Source organism: Oncorhynchus mykiss, chromosome 11 (genome assembly GCF_013265735.2).
Source record: "Oncorhynchus mykiss isolate Arlee chromosome 11, USDA_OmykA_1.1, whole genome shotgun sequence".
Taxonomy (NCBI): domain Eukaryota; kingdom Metazoa; phylum Chordata; class Actinopteri; order Salmoniformes; family Salmonidae; genus Oncorhynchus; species Oncorhynchus mykiss.
This window is the reverse complement of record NC_048575.1, coordinates 46,706,729-46,728,317: the sequence shown is the minus strand read 5'-3', so window position 1 is coordinate 46,728,317 and position 21,589 is coordinate 46,706,729. Positions and strand designations below refer to the sequence as shown.

Genomic DNA, 21,589 nt, shown 5'->3' with positions numbered 1-21,589 from the left:
ATAAAAAAGCCAGACTACGGTTTGCAACTGCACATGGGGACAAAGATCGTACTTTTTGGAGAAATGTCCTCTGGTCTGATGAAACAAAAATAGAACTGACCATCGTTATGTTTGGAGGGAAAATGGGGAGGCTTGAGCAGAAGAACACCATCCCAACTGTGAAGCACGGGGGTGGCAGCATTATGTTGTGGGGGTGCTTTGCTGCAGGAGGGACTGGTGCACTTCACAAAAAAGATGGCGTCATGAGGGAGGAAACGTATGTGGATATATTGTAGCAACATCTCAAGACATCAGTTAATACTGATGTTAAAGTTAAAGCTTGGTCGCAAATAGGTCTTCCAAATGGACAATGACCCAACCATACTTCCAAAGTTGTGGCAAAATGTCTCAAGGACAACAAAGTCAAGGTATTGGAGTGGCCATCACAAAGCCCTGACCTCAATCCTATAGAAAATGTGTGGGCAGAACTGAAAAAGCGTGTGTGAGCAAGGAGGCCTACAAACCTGACACAGTTACACTAGCTCTGTCATGAGGAATGGGCCAAAATTCACACAACTTATTGTGGGAGGCTTGTGGAAGGCTACCCAAAATGTTTGACCCAAGTTAAACAATTTAAAGGCAATGCTACCAAATACTAATTGAGTGTATATAAACTTCTGACCCACTGGGAATGTGATGAAAGAAATAAAATCTGAAATAAATAATTCTCTCTACTATTATTCTGACATTTCACATTCTTAAAAAAAAGTGGTGATCCTAACTGACCTAAGACAGGGAATTCTTACGAGGATTAAATGTCAGGAATTGTGAAAAACTGAGTTTAAATGTATTTGGCTTAGGTGTAAGTAAACCTCCGACAGCAACTGTATATGGAAGGGCCTACATGTATCAACCTTCACAATGAAGGTGTTTATGTTTTGTGTGAATTAATTGAACATCACCAAATGCATCATAAAAAAATATAATCCAACCCTTGATGTTTATAGATCACAAAGCAGCACACAACAAACTCACTTTCTCATCCATAGCCTAAAAACGCATCAAGTGCAAGTTAGCTGTTTAAGCTCACATCTGAAGGCAGGGGGGCATTTAGGACGTCTTCTACTGTGGATCACTAAAATATCCTAATGATTATGATCACACTTCGTCAATTCAGAAAATATTATGGCGACACTATACCAACGATGGTTTGGTATGATTTAGAAACCAAGCTTGAGTTATCAGTGTATCCTGTTATAACCTGGACTTCTAGAAATATCTTCACACCTAGAAAAAAAACCTCCAGGCTGCCGTCATAACTGTCAATCTTTTTTATTTTTTTAAATAGAATTACAGGGGGGGTCGTTTGGAAAATGTTTTATTCCGTCTGTATCGTCCTCTGGAATAACAGGCATTCTGGAGTAATACATACATAAGCAACGTTCTCTAATAATCCTAATTCGAATAGGGCTATAGCCTTAATAATAACTCCTGCAGAATTAAGCATTTCTTGCAGCAAAATGATACACCAAATGCAGGCATTTTTTTTTATTTGGGAACAAGATCTGTAGGGGTGCTGTCTTCATCATAAAAGCATCATAAAAGCTGACAGTACTTCAACCAGATAAAATGTGCATCGAAGCCAAACTGAAATCTTATCAGAAACACGGTCATTTTCACAGCTTTCTTTTTCCTTACAACTGGTCAAACTGATGTCATTTGGACATTTTGCACAGAAAATATTTGTGTTTGTTGTTGTTTTATTCTATTTTCTCATCTCTGCTTTGCAAAAGATGACAGAAACATTACCGTTGTCAACTAGATTGAAGCATTCATTCTATCATATAATCTATAATTACATTATTCTGTTGAGCAATGGTATATTTAGTCTAATAGGGCAACATATAATGACAAAAGAGAAGCTGCATGCTTCTAATTATAGACAAGTTGACTAACAAATAGCCTACCAAAATGTCGGAAACTATTGGCAGAAACCTATCTAAATCAGGCAAAACAAAATCCTGCACCCTGTCCAAAAATCGTTATGCAGTCTTTGACTGTAGCCTATAGCGCTGACACTATGGCCTGCAATCATGGATCGGTATTGTATAGCTAGCTATCTGTGGCAACATCTAGCCTTTCCTAAAGGACTGTAGGCATTATCGTCCAGATTTTACATTGTAATGTTGGCCTAAATGCATAGGTCTAATTGTAGCCAACTTTCACAGTGGTGTTTTGCAATATCGCTGTTATTTTAACCTAAAACATTTCAGTGGGGAATATTGAATTAATGCTTCATGAGCTCAGTATGCTTCCTACTGCTTATTTTCTCATCACTATTCATTGTTGCCAACAAAGTGTTTATCTGAGCAATTTACCAATTAACTGATATTTCGGTCATTTTTAAACAACTATAATTTACCGGTTTATTTCTGTGAGCTCAATGCACAGTTTCTCAAGAGATCAAGCATGAACTGTGCAAAGTAGTAGAGTTTCCAACAGGCCAATATTTGACATTGTTTAGGGCAGAACACGTGGTCATTAACTACAATGACCATAATCCATTGCGTGCCTACTTGTCCGATCTGGGAGAAAAGAGACAGAAGATGCGCGATCAAGTTGGAGAGAGTAGTTGCTTCACAAGGAATCTCTAACTGAAAATACATGCTCTAAGTGATTGATAGTTGGTGTTCAGCAGTCATAAAAGTGTGCCTTAATTACTTTGAAGAACTACTAAAATCGTTATTTTGTCAGACAGGAGCAGTTCTACAGAGATGATGACTTGGAATTAAATAATAGTCATCAAATAAAACAAATGAAATATTTGATTAAAGTAATGTGAATAATAATGGTTTAGAAGTGATAGGCAGTAATGTGTAGTTAATACCATCATGGAACTTTAAATAATTGTTTTATTCTGTGGTTTTACAGCATTCGACCCACATAATACATAGCTCATTTAAATGTTTAAAAAAATGATCAAAGCCAAAATAAAAAAACTTCACAATTTCTTTATAATCAAACCAGAACCGAACCGACCTCAAAAAGCAGTAATCGTTCATCGGTATCAGCAAACAACTTAACTTCAATTTGTTATGTCGTTCCTTGAACCTAGTTTCAGCCCTCCCAGTAGCAAACCAAGTGGCAGGGCTGTCATTGACTGGAATTTATGAATTAACGATTGTGGCTGTGAGCTGCAGTTTGTTACATGCTAGATTTCATGCTTGTTGTCTAATAAAATTGTTTATCATTACATGTGGTGCTTCAGCTTTCAAAGGACCGGGCTTCATCTTTCCTGTACTGAATTGGGGGAATGCATCTCCCTGCAAGCTTCAGCCTCTGATTTCGCCCGCCATGGCAGTCATACCACAACTACTGGTAGCAATCACAGATCTCCCTTCACGGTTGTATTTTTAATTTAATTTATTTCACCTTTATTTGACCAGGTAGGCAAGTTGAGAACAAGTTCTCATTTACAACTGTGACCTGGCCAAGATAAAGCAAAGTTCGACACATACAACAACACAGAGTTACACATGGAGTAAACAAACATACAGTCAATAATACAGTAGAAAAACAAGTCTATATACAATTTGTGCAAATGAGGTGAGATAAGGGAGGTAAGGCAATAAATAGGCCATGGTGGCGAAGTAAATACAATATAGCAATTAAACACTGGAATGGTAGATGTGCAGTAGATGAATGTGCAAAGTAGAAATACTGGGGTGCAAAGGAGCAAGATAAATAAATACAGTAGGGAATGAGGTAGTTGTTTGGGCTATTGACAGATGGGCTATGTACAGGTGCAGTGATCTGTGAGCTGCGCTGACAGCTGATGCTTAGAGCTACTGAGGGAGATAAGTGTCTCCAGTTTCAGTAATTTTTGTAGTTCGTTCCTGTCATTTACAGCAGAGAACTGGAAGGAGATGCGGCCAAAGGAGGAATTGGCTTTGGGGGTGACCAGTGAGATATACCTGCTGGGGCGCGTGCTACGGGTTGGTGCTGCTATGGTGACCAGCGAACTGAGATAAGGCGGGGCTTTACCTAGCAGGGTCTTGTAGATGACCTGGAGCCAGTGTGTTTGGCGACGAGTGTGAAGCGAGGGCCTGCCAACAAAAGCATACAGGTCGCAGTGGTGGGTAGTATGTGGGGCTTTGGTGACAAAACAGATGGCACTGTGATAGACTGCATCCAATTTGTTGAGTAGAGTGTTGGAGGCTATTTTGTAAATGACATCGCCGAAGTCGAGGATCGGTAGGATGGTCAGTTTTACGAGGGTATGTTTGGCAGCATGAGTGAAGGATGCTTTGTTGTGAAATAGGAACCCAACTCTAGATTACATTTTTGTTTGGAGATGTTTGATGTGAGTCTGGAAGGAGAGTTTACAGTCTAACCAGACACCTAGGTATTTGTAGTTGTCCACATATTCTACGTCAGAACCGTCCAGAGTAGTGATGCTGGCCGGGCAAGCAGGTGCGGGCAGCAATCGGTTGAAGAGCGTGCATTTAGTTTTACTTGTATTTAAGAGCAGTTGGAGGCCACGGAAGGAGAGTTGTATGGCATTGAAGCTCGTCTGGAGGGTAGTTAACACAGTATCCAAAGACGGGCCAAAGGTATACAGAATGGTGTCGTCTGCGTAGTGGTGGATCAGACTCACCAGCAGCAAGAGCGGCATCATTGATGTATACAGAGAAGAGAGTCGGCCCAAGAATTGAACCCTGTGGCACCCCCATAGAGACTGCCAGAGGCCCAGACAACCGGCCCTCCGATTTGACACACTGAACTCTATCGGAGAAGTAGTTGGTGAACCAGGCGAGGCAATTATTTGAGAAACCAAGGCTGTTGAGTCTGCCAATAAAGATGTGGTGATTGACAGAGTCGAAAGCCTTAGCCAGGTCGATGAAAACGGCTGCACAGTATTATTTCTTATCGATGGCGGTTATGATATCATTTAGGACCTTGAGCGTGGCTGAGGTGCACCCATGACCAGCTCTGAAACCAGATTGCATAGCGGAGAAGGTACGGTGGGATTCGAAATGGTCGGTAATCTGTTTGTTAACTTGGCTTTCGAAGACCTTAGAAAGGCAGGGTAAGATAGATATAGGTATGTAGCAGTTTGGGTCAAGAGTGTCCCCCCCCTTTGAAGAGGGGGATGACCGATGCTGCTTTCCAACCTTTGGGAATCTTCCAAACACCATGCATAGACAGGTCGGCTATCAGTCTACACCATACAATGTCAAAGTAACTAGCGTGATCATAGCTTATTGTTTGTCACACGGTCATGCCACTGATAATTTATGTACGCAAATTGGGCCTGGCGGCCAACTTCTATCACAAGCTCTCGTCACTAAACAGGTTACTGCTGAACATCATGTCTCTCGTCTTTGAAGCACAGTCTCGTAGTTAATCGCCAAAGTAGTTGCAGCACAAGGCGTACTTCCTTCCATATCTGGGGCCAGTGCTCCAAGCTTCAAGATTACTTGAGTACTCATTCAACTAATTTGGATTTCGAAGACTCTATTTAGTTGACGATTTTGTGAAATCGTATTTGGAAGCATTACGAACTCTAGTACTTTCATTTTCAAAAGGGTGAGCTAACATCATGATCCCGCTAATTCATAGCTATTCTCTTCAACGTTGCATTATTATTAACTTCTTCAGCGTCTTAAAGTTATTTTTACATCACAATTAGTATAGCTGGATAAATTGGCTGCACGTAGGGCTCATCACTCTCCTATGTGTTTTTATTACATACGCTCTAAGAACCCTAATCACATCCTACCCAGCTAACAACGGCTGGTCCCACAGTCACCACTTTATTGCATTTTTTACGAATTATCTTTGAAAGACAGGGTCCTGAAAAAGGGACGTTTATTTTTCTGCTGAGTTTATATGTTTCGGCAGTCTATAAATTATTTGTAATTCTGTTCCGGACCCCTGACCATACACTCAAGAAAAATGATACCTGGTGTAGACTATGTACCCTCACTCTCCAACACTTTACTGTAGGTTGATTGGTTGTCCTCTGCCTACCTTTCATTTGTTAGGCTCAATCAATCAACTTCATAATGGCTCCACGATACCTCAAATTATAGTTATTGGATAGTTTGTCATTTCATGTGAATAATAATTAGTCATGTATATAGAGTTGTTGGTCATTCATTACTGCTTCGTTCATATAATTCTCATTCCGTAGCCACAGTTGTTGAGTATCCAATTACAAACATTTGTGATTATTGTGATAGTAAATGAAAAGGTGGTTATTCATTATTACACATTCTCAAATTGAACAATGTTAGGCACTCTACAGGCCTGCATTGACATGTGTCCCTACCTCCTCGCATTACAGCATGTGTGGTTCGATTCTAGGTACGAGCAGACGTAGCATTCAGTCGGTTTCTACGTAGAAGTAGATGCAGCATTTGAAACTAAGATTCTGGTGCTCAGCAGGCCATGCGTCATCATAATTAATTTATCTATTCAAATCACATTACCACATACATGGTTAGGTTCTACTTGCATCTACATAGCATTTGGTTAGGTTCTATGTACAAGCAGACCTGCATTTCATCTAAACACATCAGCAGATGTTCAATTCTGGCACTCATTCTTTGCATGGATATCTTTTCCATATAATTAATACATTTGTTTCCAATTTCTAGATCCAGTCGTTGCTTGGGACGTGTCCCATCTCCCTGGTTAAAATGTTGCATGGTTTGTCCCTTCTCCCTGGTGAGTAACTCACATTCTTTCTGGGGGTGTTTCGATGCCAGCTGCCCCGCACAGGGCTACCAGCATCACAACATCTGACTCCGAGGATCATCCCTCGGAGATGAGGCCCCTCCCCAAACAATTGTAACAAAATGTTTATTCTTTAATTTGGTATTTGTTGTTCATTCAGATCGCCTGTCCTCGATTGAGATCTAGATCATGTTGGTTCAATCGGTAAGGCGGTCTAAATGGCTTGCATTTGTGTCCAAAAATGGCGATCGCATGACGGTCGGTTATGGGGCGGCAGATAGCCTAGTGGTTAGAGCGTTGGGCTAGTAACCAAAAGGTTGCTAGATCAAATCCCCGAGCTGACAAGGTAAAAATCTGTACTTCTGCCCCTGAACAAGGCAGAACCCACTGTTCTTAGGCCGTCATTGTAAATAAGAATTTGTTCTTAACTGACTTGCTTAGTTAAATAAAGGTCAAAATAATAACATATTCACATTGTTTCCTCTCCATGTGCACACACATTTGAAATTGTTTTGACGGTATTTTATGTTTTTAAATAATAAAAGTTACACATTTTCTATGAGTAGTGTGTGACCCTAGGGTGGCAACACATACCTTCTATGTGATTTCAATGGGTCCCTCTCCATTCTGATTGTATGTACAAGCAGACCTGCTGATTGTATACTGTTCAATTAAACTTCAACCAAAAATAACTTTCAGCATTTGCATGAACTTCTGCACTCATTTGAGATCATTTCCACACGGACACATAAGGCTGTATGATAAGGGCAAAAAAATCCAGGATTTATTTTTAACTACATGTTGCAATTACAACTTAGATCAAAACAATGAGGTGAACTGTTAGAATCATGGGAAATTAGTGAATATTCGAATTCATTTTTTTTAAAATGTAACCTTTATTTAACTAGTTAGATGATAATATTGGGCACTTTGAATAAAGTGTTGTTTGTCATGACAATTAATTAAAATGCCAGGGAGGAGTTATTGTGACAGGGTAATTGGAACCAAAGTCTTGGTCAGTGTTTCCTAGGGAGCCCTATCTTTGGCTACATTAAATGCATTCTCTTAGCACCTTCATGTAGGACACATATTCATGCTTTGCCTATTCCTCTTTGATTTAGAACTGTTGCACAAACAACATGCTGATTTAGGCCTACACCATCACTGTTATTAGATTGTATAGCTATGTTTGCCTAGCTAGCTAGCGATCAGCATTAGCGGCTAACACGGCTTAGCCACAACTTTCTAAGAAAATACAAACTAGCTGAAACTAATAGTGTAATTATAGAACGCTTGTGGATTTATATTAAGACGCAAAGTTGAAACAGCATCGTTGTCATCAACATTGTTGCATGTGCTGCATTAACCATGCAGACTGAACTCAAATGTCTCATGGTCAACAAATGCTCTCCTTGAGTGACAGGGGGCGGGGCTAGATCTGTGTGGAAAGCAACATGGAGAGAGAGAGAGAGAGAGAGAGAGAGAGAGAGAGAGAGAGATGACTCAAGTGGCGGAGTAAACTATAAAAATGGACGTTACACACGGCATATCACATTTAACAAACCAAACATTAAAATACCATTATAGAAGGTAAAGCAAAAACCCAAACCAGTCCGTGCATCAATACCGGTATATAGTAATATCTGATGTTGACATGCTCAAGTCCTTAGCCACGTGTAGAATGTCAGTCACATATTACTCTATGGCCAATGAACAGCAGCTGAATAATGCAACTTTATCACGCATGCTAAACAACCTATGGGCATACCTGGGCAATAATTACCTTGCTCTCTTCTCACCAATGGGAATACATGTTGTGATGTATTTAAATGAAGGCTTACTCTTGTTTCTCTAACTTGCGTCTTACTACAAAAGGTTCACAGCCTGCACAGCCTCAAACTCTTCCTTCCACTCTCAAATGTCAGCTCTAACTGGACATTAAATGTCAAATCTAGACCTACGTTGTAATGTACAGTATACTGAGAAAAAATATAAACGCAACATGCAACAATTTCAAAGATTTTACAGAGTTACAGTTTGCATAAGAAAATCAGTCAATTGAAATATATTCATTAGGCCCTAATCTATGGATTTCATATGACTGGGAATAACGACATGCATCTGTTGGGCCTCTCAATGGGCCTCAGGATCTCGTCAAGGTATCTCTGTTTATTAAAATTGCCATCGATAAAATACAATTGTGTTCGTTGTCCGTAGATTATGCCTACCCATTCCATAAGCACACCGCCACCATGGGGTTACTCTGTTCACAACATTGACATCCACTCACAAACATGACGCAATACACATGGTCTGCGGTTGGGAGGCAGGTAGGACGTAATGCCACATTCTCTAATGGGGTTGGAAGCGGTTTATGGTAGATAAATTAATATTCAGTTATTTGGCAAAAGCTCGGGTGGACATTTCTGCATTCAGCACGCCAATTGCACGCTCCCTCAAAACTTGAGACATCTGTGGCATTGTGTTGTGTGACAAAACAGCACATTTTAGAGTGGCCTTTTATTGTCCCCAGTACAAGGTGCACCTGTGTAATGATCATGCAGTTTAATCTGCATTTTGATATGCTACACCTGCCAGGTGGATGGATTATCTTGGCATTTGAAAGAAATAAGCTTTTTATGCATATGGAACATTTCTGGGATCTTTTACTTCAGCTCATGAAACATGTGAACAACACCTACACTGTACACGTTACGTTTATATTTTCGTTCAGTGTAAAACATATTTCTTTATAACATCACGTTATCAAGCAGAATCTGCTTCCTCTATTAATCATCTATTATTTATGGATACCAACATGCTATGAAATACATTCATTAAGCTTTAATAATGCTGTATGCATGTAGCTATAATGTCTTGTTCATTGATGATATGATCCTATTCAGTCATCACAGAATCTAACTGGTATTAGCAGACGACCTGCAGGTTTCTATGGCGACGGCACGTGTCATTCTGTTGCCTCAGTCCCCACCAGCTATCTGAGAGATACTGTAGCTGGTGGGGACTGAGGCAACAGTGACAGAGAACGTCAACAAGCCCATTTATCAATGAGAAAAACAGATAACTGGTATTATGCATGATCATTGGTTCGCATTTCCCTTCATCAGCATAGGAACCAGTTAGATGGAGGTATACTGACTAAAGGTCGACCAATTAATCGGAATGGCCGATTAATTAGGGCCGATTTCAAGTTTTCATAACAATCAGTGATCGGCATTTTTGGACACCGATTGTGGCCAATTACATTGCACTCCACAAGGAGACTGCGTGGCAGGCTGACTACCTGTTACGTAAGTGCAGCAAGAAGCCAAGGTAAGTTTCTAGCTAGCAGGTAAAAAACAATCAATCTTAACATAATCACTAGTTAACTACACATGGTTGATGATATTACTAGTTTATCTAGCTTGTTCTGCGTTGCATACAATTGATGCGGTGCCTGTTAATTTCTCATCGAATCACAGCCTACTTCGCCAAACGAGTGATTTAACAAGCGCATTCGCGAAAAAAGCACTGTCGTTGCACCAATGTGTACCTAACCATTAACATCAATGCCTTTCTTAAAATCAGTACACAAGTATAGATTTTTAAACCTGCATATTTAGTTAAGATTGCCTGCTAACATGAATTTCTTTTAACTAGGGAAATTGTGTCACTTCTCTTGTGTTCCGTGCAAACAGAGTCAGGGTATATGCAGCAGTTTGGGCCGCCTGGCTCGCTGCGAACTGTGTGAAGACCATTTATTCATAACAAAGACCGTAATTAATTTCCCAGAATTGCACATAATTATGACATAACATTGAAGGTTGTGCAATGTAACAGCAATATTTAGACTTAGGGATGCCACCCGTTAGATAAAATACAGAAGGGTTCCGTATTTCACTGAAAGAATTAATGTTTTGTTTTCGAAATGATAGTTTCCGGATTTGACCATATTAATCACCTAAGGCTCGTATTTCTGTGCGTTATTATGTTATAATTAAGTCTATGATTTGATATTTGATAGAGCAGTCTGACTGAGTGGTGGTAGGCTGCAGCAGGCTCGTAAGCATTCATTCAAACTGCCCTTTCGTGCGTTTGCCAGCAGCTCTTCGCTGTGCTTCAAGCATTGAGCTGTTTATGACTTCAAGCCTATCAACTTCCGAGATTAGGCTGGTGTAACCGATGTGAAATGGCGAGCTAGTTAGCGGGGTGTGTGCTAACAGCGTTTCAATCGGTGACGTCACTCGGTCTGAGACCTTGAAGTAGTTGTTCCCCTTGCACTGCAAGGGCCGCGGCTTTTGTGGAGCGATGGGTAACGATGCTTCGAGGGTGGCTGTTGTCGATGTGTTCCTGGTTCGAGCCCAGTTAGGGGCGAGGAGAGGGACGGAAGCTATACTGTTACACTGGCAATACTATAATGCCAATAAGAACATCCAATAGTCAAAGGTATATGAAATACAAATGGTATAGAGAGAAATAGTCCTATAATTTCTATAATAACTACAACCTAAAACTTCTTACCTGGGAAAATTGAAGACTCATGTTAAAAGGAACCACCAGCTTTCATATGTTCTCATGTTCTGAGCAAGGAGCTTAAACGTTAGATTTTTTTTGGCACATATTGCACTTTTACTTTCTTCTCCAACACTTTGTTTTTGCATTATTTAAACCAAATAAAACATGTTTCATTATTTATTTGAGGCTACATTGATTTTATTGATGTATTATATTAAGTTAAAATAAAAGTGTTCATTCAGTATTGTCATTATTAAAAAATCTATAAATACATGTATAAAATTGGCATCAGCTTTATTTGGTCCTCCAATAATCGGTATCGGCACTGAAAAATCGTAATCGTTCGACCTCTAACACAGAACCCAAACTGGCTGTGTGCTTGCGCCATCGTGCTCTATCGTGCATAAATGTATTTTGTCCCCCTACACCAAACGCGATCACAACACGCAGGTTAAAATATTAAAACAAACTGAACCAATGACATTAATTTGGGGACAGGTCGAAAAGCATTAAACATGTATGGCAATTTAGCTAGTTAGCTTGCACTTGCTAGCTAATTTGTCCTATTTAGCTAGCTTGCTGTTGCTAGCTAATTTGTCCTTGGATATAAACATTGAGTAGTTATTTTACCTGAAATGCACAAGGTCCTCTACTCTGACAATTAATCCACACATAAAACGGCCAACCGAATCGTTTCTAGTCATCTCTCCTCCTTCCAGGCTTTTTCATATTTGAACTTATATGGTGATTGGCATCTACACCTTCATAGTATTACCACGACAACCGGCAAAACACTTTGTCTTTCAATCACCCACGTGGGTATAACCAGTGAGGAGATGGCATGTGGGTATCTGCTTCTATAAACCAATGAGGAGAAGGGAGAGGCAGGACTTGCAGCGCGATCTGCGTCAGAAATACAAAGGACTTCTATTTTAGCCCTTGGCAACGCAGACGCTCTTTGGCGCACGCGAGCAGTGTGGGTGCAATAATTGAATCACATGGACACGCGTGCACGCGACGTGTCCTGTCTGATCAGCATGTAATACTGACTGTGTTTAATTTTATAATTCTATAACAATAAATATGTTGGCCCCTTGAAACTGTGTATATTAATCTAGTTCCCAAAAACGTTTAACCTTATTTGCACTTTTGACGCTAGAGTACACTTCTCTTCCATTTCTTTAGGCTAAATATATTTGGTGCCCCCTATGAGCAGTAATACTTTTGACAGCTAATAGGTAACTTGTTAATTGCCCAAAGAACAAGATCACTTCCATGCACAATATGAATCTTTACTGTCGTGTTCTGCAACAGCAAGCGCTGGTGTCATTCTCTTTCAAGTATTACTCTTCATCTCTGCTGTCACAGTGAGGATAAAATCTCATCAAACCTGGCAACCCTCCACTACTGCATAAGGGTGCTTGGATAGAGTCGATTTACACAGTCTTCCCATTAACTCCTGCTACACAGCCACAATCAGAAAAAGAGGGAAGACAGACTAAGGCCCATACACCTTTCCCAATCCCCATAGGCTGTTACAGTGAAAAACAACTAGCGCAATTATATAAGCCAAGCCGTTGGCTAAAATCATCTGTTCACAGTTCCTACTGTGCATTATTAGAGTGAATGACTCATACACCAAAATCAAATACTGAGAAGTGACAGACTTGAGGCAAGATGAATTCACATTGAAATGCCTTGGTTAAAAAAGGTAGTTCAATATTCAAAACACCCTATTGCAAAATGTCTTGAAGTCAGTTCCCTACTACTGGAAGCAAACAAAGAACCTTGTAAGGCCTCAACGATTTCCCTTGCTATTGTCAGTCTCCTTTGCTAAATATGGACAGTTTGAACACAGCATTTCATAATCACAAATGGATGCATTGTTGGGTACGTTTCAAAATGTTACTCCTTTATAATTATAATTTGTAGTATGTAATTCAGTTGCCAAGAATAGTAATAACCACCATTTATTCACAAAGCTTGATAACACAATCATTACCACCTCATCAATGACAACAGAGGCTTTCCTTTCCTGTTATTTGTGATGTGTCTCTGTGCACCCAGGTAATAATATGATTGTCTACAATGTCTTCCATTCATGTGTGATTTGAGACCATGAAAAATATCTATTAGCCTGGAGACACAGCGAGAGGTTTCCCTGAGACTGGGCATCATAATTATGCGATATATTGGTTACGACCTTGCTGAAACCTTATCCTAAGTAAGAAGCCAGGCAAAAAAAGGTGTCTGATACAGAAAAGCAAATGAAAGGTGAGCTGTTGCCCACTGTGCCCTACTCCTCCTCTCACCTTATGTAAACACAGGTGTGTGTGTGTGTAGGAGAGGGGGAGGGGGAGGGAGAGCGAGGGAAAGAGAGCGAGAGCCCCAGATACGTCCGGTATAGGCTATTCACATGCTTCCTTCACTGAACCCCACAAGCATAATGTTCTGGCCTAGACCCAGGTATACATTGTACAAAGTGGCACGTAGCCAGTTGGAGAGGGAGAACATTCAAGCATTCACTGCCACGTCATTAGACAAGCTGTATCCAAGCTAACACAGGAGAGAAAGAACAAACTAATACAAACAGAGCGTAGAGTACAACAAATCATGTCCAGGCGTACGTTCACGATCGGATCCAGACTGGTGCTGCACATAGATCTCATTTGTGGGTGATATAATTAGTTTGGCAGCTTGCTACTTGTAAAAAGGTTAGCCGATGTAGTGGTAACACTTTTTATTAAGGTCACTTAATAAACCATCGATAAAGAGGTTACTTCCCATTTGTTGATAATTGTTCCTACATTTGTAAAATGTCATTTACGCATTTATAAACACTATTTTAATTGAACTGCCTTTTTCAGCATTATTCACATTTTCATTTTTGTGAGTACAGATTAGCCTACAGACTTTAATAGCTGGTAAAATATCACTACATCCACTCATGTGTATTTGCTATCCATCATTGCAAATAAGATGAACATTGGGACAAGGTGTAAAATACATTTTAAAGTCGAAAATATTCTTAGAAGTTATATAAAGACAATTTTAACTAAGCTGCCTTTTTCGTCAGCTTGCTAGGCTAGCTAATGCTAAAGCATCCGGCAGCAACTCACCCCAAAGCTAGGTGTAAGGGGTGCGTGTTGGTGGCAGGGAAGTCAGGCGCAGGAGAACGAACTTGGTACAAACGGAGTTGTTTAATAAATGTTGATAAAACTCCAAAACAACCAAAATGTACAAAATAACAAAGTGGGTACAAAACCCAACACTAAATAGCACATCACAAACCAAACAATCCCCGACAAGGACATGAGGGGAAACAGAGGGTTAAATACACAACATGTAATTGAATGTAATTAACATGTAATTGATGAAATCAGGTGTGAAGGAAGACAAGACAAAACCAATGGAAAATGAAAAATGGATGTAAATGTAGGAATAATGATTCATAAATGGTAAGTAAACTCTTTACATTACCGTTTATAAATAATTCATTAAGGGACCTTAATATATAGTGTTACCAATGTAGCTAGCTAGTTAAGGCTGTGACTCAAAGGCAGATTACAGACATCGCACTACACTTGACTTGTAGAACAAAGTCTACATAGACTACTTTCTATTCCATTTTTTCTTCTGATGCATGTAGCCTAGTAGCTGAACGTTCATGATGCTAAAAGCTCAACAGCTGGCCACTGCCTGTCTTCTATAGCTACTATTTGAATTGAAATGGAAAACAAAAAAACAGCTCACTTTTAGTGATTCAAGTTCCATTTGCTTTCAGCAACCTCCTCTGCAGGATGCTCAAGGTCAAAGGTCAAGGTCAGAGGCGTCTGTGCTTTTTCATATTAATAATAATCATATTGCATCACTGTATCACTCTGCTCCACTGCAGTTTAAGCGCTGAGCACTGAGGAGCTGAAACGAATGTGGGATCTTGGGGGAAGCGAATCTCAGTAGGGCCTCTCAAGACAGGCAGGTTTTTAATCACCAGGTGGGTATGTGCTCTACTGATAAGGCTGGTGACAGGCCTTTATGAAGATCAGGAGTAAGTGACAGGAGTTGAAATCTCTCCTTCATTCAGACACAGACTTGATTTGATGTCTTTGTTTGCGTGACACACAAGTCTCGCACTTTTATGACACCAATAAAGATAGAGTGAGTCCTCTGATAAATAGACAAAACCGACTAATCACATCTCAAAGAACCCCTGAAGACAGGAGAGGAAAGTAAACGTGTTTCTCTGATCCATTATCGGCCTACTACACCAAGTTAGTGGTGCTTAACAATCTGACCTAAAGACATCTGGGAAAGATTGAAATGATTTGATGAAGAAGATGCCGATGATGAGAATAGAAATACTGTAGGAGAAACACTTATTATTGAAGTGATAATCATTTTTGTTGTTGTTGCAGTTTTAGCTTATTTTAGACTTCTCTAGGGTGTTGCTGTTTCCTCCATTTTTTAATTTCCAGAATATCTTGTCTAGATATTTTTGAAGAAGGTAGTAATACTAGTAAACACAGATTGTGTCAGTTAGCATTGCATTCAAAACCATGGGTAAAGAGCCGTGTTTGGGATGTCAAAAAATAAACTATAGCTTCCACGCAAAATAAATGCACTATACCTTTAAGATGACATGGATTTCTATGCAACAACTCTTCAATGGATTGATTGAACATACCTATTGCTTATTTAGTTAGTAACATAATTAGATGTCACTACGACATTAGAACGTGGCTTAAGAGTCTTGAATGACTGCATTATAACGCATTCTACTTGATGTTAAACATTAACAATAAATGGGTTTAACAACAGCCAATTTCCCTTATGTTTCACAAAAACTCATATGAGTTTGGGCCAATCTGTTGATGAAGGCTCAAATAATAAATGGACCCTATAGCCTAGAGTTCCATGACTGGACCCTATAGGCTAGAGTTCCATGACTGGACCCTATAGCCTAGAGTTCCATGACTGGACCCTATAGCCTAGAGTTCCATGACTGGACCCTATAGGCTAGAGTTCCATGACTGGACCCTATAAAAATATTATTTATACTATATAGCCTACCCTAAACCCCTAATTAAACACTTAATTATTTCTAAGAACATGGTCGACTTTGAAATAGATATTACACCTTGTCCCAATGTTCATCTTATTTGCAATGATGGATAGCAAATACACATGAGTGGATGTAGTGCTATTTTACCAGCTATTAATGTATGTAGGCTAATCTGTACTCACAAAACGAAAATGTGAATAGTTACTGTAAAAGTAACTGAAGTTACTGAAAAAAAACGCAAAAAAAACATAGCCAATCTAGTCAGAGCGGGCCTATTTTAGCAATGTCGAAAGTTAACTCATAACCAAATAGTTCGTTTTTCTGATTCGATCATTGTTGCAGGCTGTCAGGTAACACCCACCTCCTTCTTGACGGTGCACAGTAGCCTCTGACGCATCTCTGCTTCTAAAACATATCAGAAAAGGTGTCATGTCATTTATTTTACCATACGTCTACATCTTCAGCACATGATATACACATCATTTGGTTATGTTTTAAACGGTCGTGTTTTCTCTTACCTGCCATTGCTGCTGCTGCTGTTGTTGTTGTTGGCATGGAATCGGGTCCCCTTTGCGTAGCTCCTTCACACAGAGACCATCAGCTCTATGTGACTATATCGAACCAGAGAGCACTGCTTGAGGCTTTACTCACACCTCTTAAAGCTACAGCAATCACTAAATTCGATTCTTCCTCCTCGGGTCCACAGACTCTTCCCAGAAGCACAAAATAAAACTGATACCTGTGAAGAATAAAGTGACTATTTTATACGTTTGCGGAGATTTTTTACATTTTCTTTTTGGATTGTCTAACTCATCAAAGAGACAGTGCCATTTAGGCATAATGTAACCTATTAAATACTGAATAGCCTGAATTTGTCCAAACAGGTACCATATTCTTCACATGGCCTTCTTCTGTAAAGTCAGGAGCGTATCATGAACCATTAATTTCCATAATAATTAAGCATTCTAATAACTGGGCCCTGTCCTGCAGCAAATTTGGTTACAAACACACGGAAGCCTTCCCTCACCAATAAGATATTTTGCTAAGCAACCCCCTGAAACATATTAGCAGAGCGAATTGAGCTCATCAGTAGATCTGGTGTCCTGGTCTTACAGCTTCCATCTCTGGGGGTAAATGGCATCATATACTGTTGGATAAATCTATATTGCTTTTTATAGACATTGATCTGGGCTCACTGGAAAATAATCCACCATTTTCCTGGGGCACTATAAAAAGCAATACGAATCATAAGAACCATTTGGTGTATTCTAAGCTTGAATAACTTTGTGATGGTCAGGAATCGTTCAAAAAGCTGTGGACAAATATAGTGGTGTGAATAGAATCTGGGAGAGCCAACAAACCTCAAGTCTAGTCTGTCTAGTGAGGATATCCAAGTCCACATATATCCCATATGCCTTCAGGTTGCAGAGTGGGCACACAACATCCTTTAAAATTGATTAGAATGAATGAAATATGTCACAGGGATAGTATTGGTTCATTGGTGAACCAAAATGATGTCGCTTGATGTGTTTGTATAAAAAGGAGTTTCCACTTCTATTTGTTTTAGACACACGGTCAGTAGCCTCTCCTTTTATTATTACTCCATCTTGTGGTGAAATGTTGAACTGTAATTCTGAGGGTGGTAGATGGTGGTAGAGCACTTGGCTAGTAGAGTACTTGGCTAGTAGGGCTAAGTAGCCTACCTTATCTAGCACCCCTGATGGAGACATGGATTACCCCAGAGAACACTGTTACTCCAGCTGCTCTCTCTTCATCTGACTACGTGTTCTCTCATTGTCAAAGAGCATCTGGGGCGGCAGGGTAGCCTAGTGGTTGGAGTGGTGAGCTACCAACCTGTCCTAATTTGAATTCCATGCTGTCACTGTCACTTGTTCACTCAAGCTTAACATTGTTGTCATCTATCGCCGTCTTAGTCCTCCTCCCCCTCCTTCATCCTTCTCTGCGCACAACTTTGTTAACCACTTTGAAAAAAAGGTTGACGACATCCTCACCTCATTTACTCAGCCTATCGAGTCCACTGGTCCCACTCACACAGAACTACCCTACGCCTATGACCTTTTTCTCTCGTTTCTCTCCAGATGAAATCCTGTGACTAGCGATGTCCGGCCGCCCGACAACCTGCCCCCTCTACCCCATCCCCTCCTCCATTCTCCAGACAATATCTAGAGACCTACTCGCATTTCACACTTCCCTCATCAACTCAACCCTGACCACTGGCTGCGTCCCCTCTGACTTCAAGATGGCCAGCTGCTCCTCAAGAAACCATCACTTGACTCTGACGTCAAAGACTACACACCAGTACCCCTTCTTTCTTTTCTTTATAAAACACTTGAGCGTGCTGTCTCTGACCAACTCTCTTGTTCTCTCTCAGAGCGATCTCTGTGACCCTAACCAGTCTGGCTTCAAGATGAGTCATTCAACCGAGACTGCTCTCCTTTTTCTCTACACCAAGTCACTTCACTCCATTATATCCTCACATGGTCTCTCCTAAGATTGCTATGCGGATGACCTTCAACCTTTTTTCTCCTCCCCCCTTCTGACACCCAGGTGGCAACACGGATCTCTGCATGCCTGGCAGACATCTCAGCTTGGATGTCGGCCCACCACCTCAAGCTCAACGTCGACAAGAAGGAGCTGCTATTCCTCAACTCCATAATGTCCCCTTCCCAGAGTGCAAAGAGCCTTGGCGTGACCCTGGAAAACCACCTGTCGTTCTCTGCAAACATCAAAGCAGTGACTTGCTCTTGCAGGTTCATGCTCTACAACAGTGGTTCCTAAACGTTTTATAGTCCCGTACCCCTTCAAACATTGAAACTCCAACTGCATACCCCTCTCTAGCACCAGGGTCAGCGCACTCTCAAATATTGTTCTTTGCCATCATTGTAAGCCTGCCACACACACACTATACAATACATTTATTAAACATTAGAATGAGGGAGTTTTTGTCACAACCCGGCTCGTGGGAAGTGACAAAGAGCTCTTATCGGACCAGGGCACAAATAATAATATAATAATAATCAATAATTTTGCTCTTTATTTAGGCATCTTACATATAAAACCTTATTTGTTCATTGAAAATGGTGAATAACTCACCACAGGTTAATGAGACGGGTGTGCTTGGAAGGATGCACATAACTCTCTAATGTTGGTTTGTTTTGGAGAGAGTCTCAGTCTTAAATCATTTTCCACACACAGTCTGTGCCTGTATTTAGTTTTCATGCTAGTGAGGGCCGAGAATCCACTCTCACATAGGTACTAAGTAGACTGGTGGCAGGGCATGAAAGGGATAATGAATCCAGTTGTTTCTGTCATCTGTTTCCGGAAAGTTAATTGCACAGCCAACTCACTCAGGTGCTTCACTTTATCACATTTGACATTGTCCGTAAGCTTGAGTTAATTTGCACACAAAAAAATCATACAATGATGGAAAGACCTGTGTGTTGTCCTTGTTAATGCAGATAGAGTAGAGCTCCAACTTCTTAATCATAGCCTCAATTTTGTCCCGCACATTGAATATACTGTAGCTGCGGAGAGTCCCTGTAATCCTTGATTCAGATCATTCAGGTGAGAAAAAACATCACCCAGATAGACCAGTGGTGTGAGAAACTCGTCATCATGCAAGCGGTCAGACAAGTGAAAATGATGGTCAGTAAATTATTTGTCCTATTTGAATAAACCTATTTTCCTCCTCCTGATTTGTTTTGGGGTCTGTGTTATTAAAGAATAACATCAACTGGTAACATTTCGTGCCATGACCCGGATTGATTGGTCTGAACAACAACAAGAAAAACCTATCAACTATGTGTTGATCCAGAGGAAAGAGAGAAGGCTGCCCCACAACCCACTTTTGGGAGTCAATTCTTAATCTCCTCATTGATGGCATAATTGCTGGGTGAGTCTAGACCAACATCATTTTAAATAAACCTAATCAGGTTCAAATAAGTGCATGCAATGAGTGATAGGTATCTGTGATGTATAGGGGTTGGAGTCCTCTATATAAGGTTTGAGTCCTTTTGTTAAATCCAGTGATGTATAAGGTTGGAGTCCTCTGTTTTGTTTGTTCTCTATTATAGGGGTTCAAGTCCCCTATTAAAAGGTTAGAGTCCTTTCTTGTTGTGAAACCTCCTTGTTGCATAGAAGTGAGTTTCTAGTTGAGTAGCAATTTTTTAGACGTGTGGTTAATGTAAGGCTTCAACAAGCTTTTTGAAGTGAACACAGGTTTTATGGGTAGCCAGGCCCTACAGAAACAATTTGTGTTCTAGAAGAGGTTTGAGTCCTCAAAAAAGAGGATATATTTTGAGGTTAGATAAATATCTAAACATAGAGACATATACTATACAACGTTTGAAGTTAATATAATGCCATTGTTACGTGAGAATACCAATCTGGAAAGGGGCGGAACAGCTCCTCCAGATGTGAGCATGACAAATATTTAAAATTCACTCTCTGGTGATATGAAGAACCATTTCAAAGTAGAGAAGTGTAGGCAAGAGATAATAAATAAATATTCCGTCATTGTTGACAAAGATGGAACATGGAATCTGTCTGACTGTGTGTCTGACATGGAATCTGCCTGAAAAATACAGAGAACGTCTAATTCCTTGACGAAGACACGATTGTCTTTAACTGTATTATCCGAAGTAAGAAAAAGGGAGGAGAAAATCTTTGAGGAGAATCATGACAGGACATTGCAGAGAGATAAAGAAAATTTGAAAGCTCTTGGTGGACAAATCAAGACCTTGAAAGAAGAGATTCACACCCAACTCACTCAGGTGTTTCGCTTTATCACATTTGACATTGTCCGTAAGCTTGAGTTCATTTGCACACAAAAAAAAGTCATACAATTACATGCAAGGGTTGTAAAACCAGACTTGGCTCCAACATGTGGAGGACCCTTTGTTCCTTCAATCCACCCTCAGGCTGAGTTGCGCAAGGATGATCGGGTTTCAAGCATCTGGTCAGCACTGCCTGGCTTTGAGTCAACAGATACTGACAGCGGTGATGAACGATGTCTTGGGCCAACCAAAACACTGGCTGTTAAAGGTGGCAAAGACAAACCCACCTGTGACAGTAATCACACATAAATCAGCATCTCCAAAACAGTTGGATGAATGGTTGAAAACCTTGAAACATCCCCGAGAAGTGGGTATGAAAACGTGGGACCATTTGAAGCGTTACAAGAATCTCTACAATCTACATCCTTATGATGGGTTACAGTTACTTTGTTTGGAACAACCGTGAACATGGTATACTTGAAGAAAAGTTTTAAAG

The 21,589-nt window shown here is 40.3% G+C and overlaps 1 protein-coding gene across 1 annotated transcript in view; it reads right to left on the bottom strand.

Moving 5' to 3' along the window:
* LOC110535772 (small G protein signaling modulator 1) overlaps window positions 1-16,893 on the bottom strand; it is a 78,685-nt gene extending 61,792 nt beyond the window's left edge. The window contains exons 1-2 of the mRNA XM_021621022.2: window positions 16,816-16,893; window positions 16,659-16,702 (exon numbers count right to left, since the gene is read on the bottom strand). Coding sequence (XP_021476697.2) covers window positions 16,659-16,702; window positions 16,816-16,852 — 81 coding nt within the window. The 5' untranslated portion in view covers window positions 16,853-16,893. The remainder of the gene's footprint in view (window positions 1-16,658; window positions 16,703-16,815) is intronic.
* Between the last annotated feature and the right edge of the window lie 4,696 nt (window positions 16,894-21,589).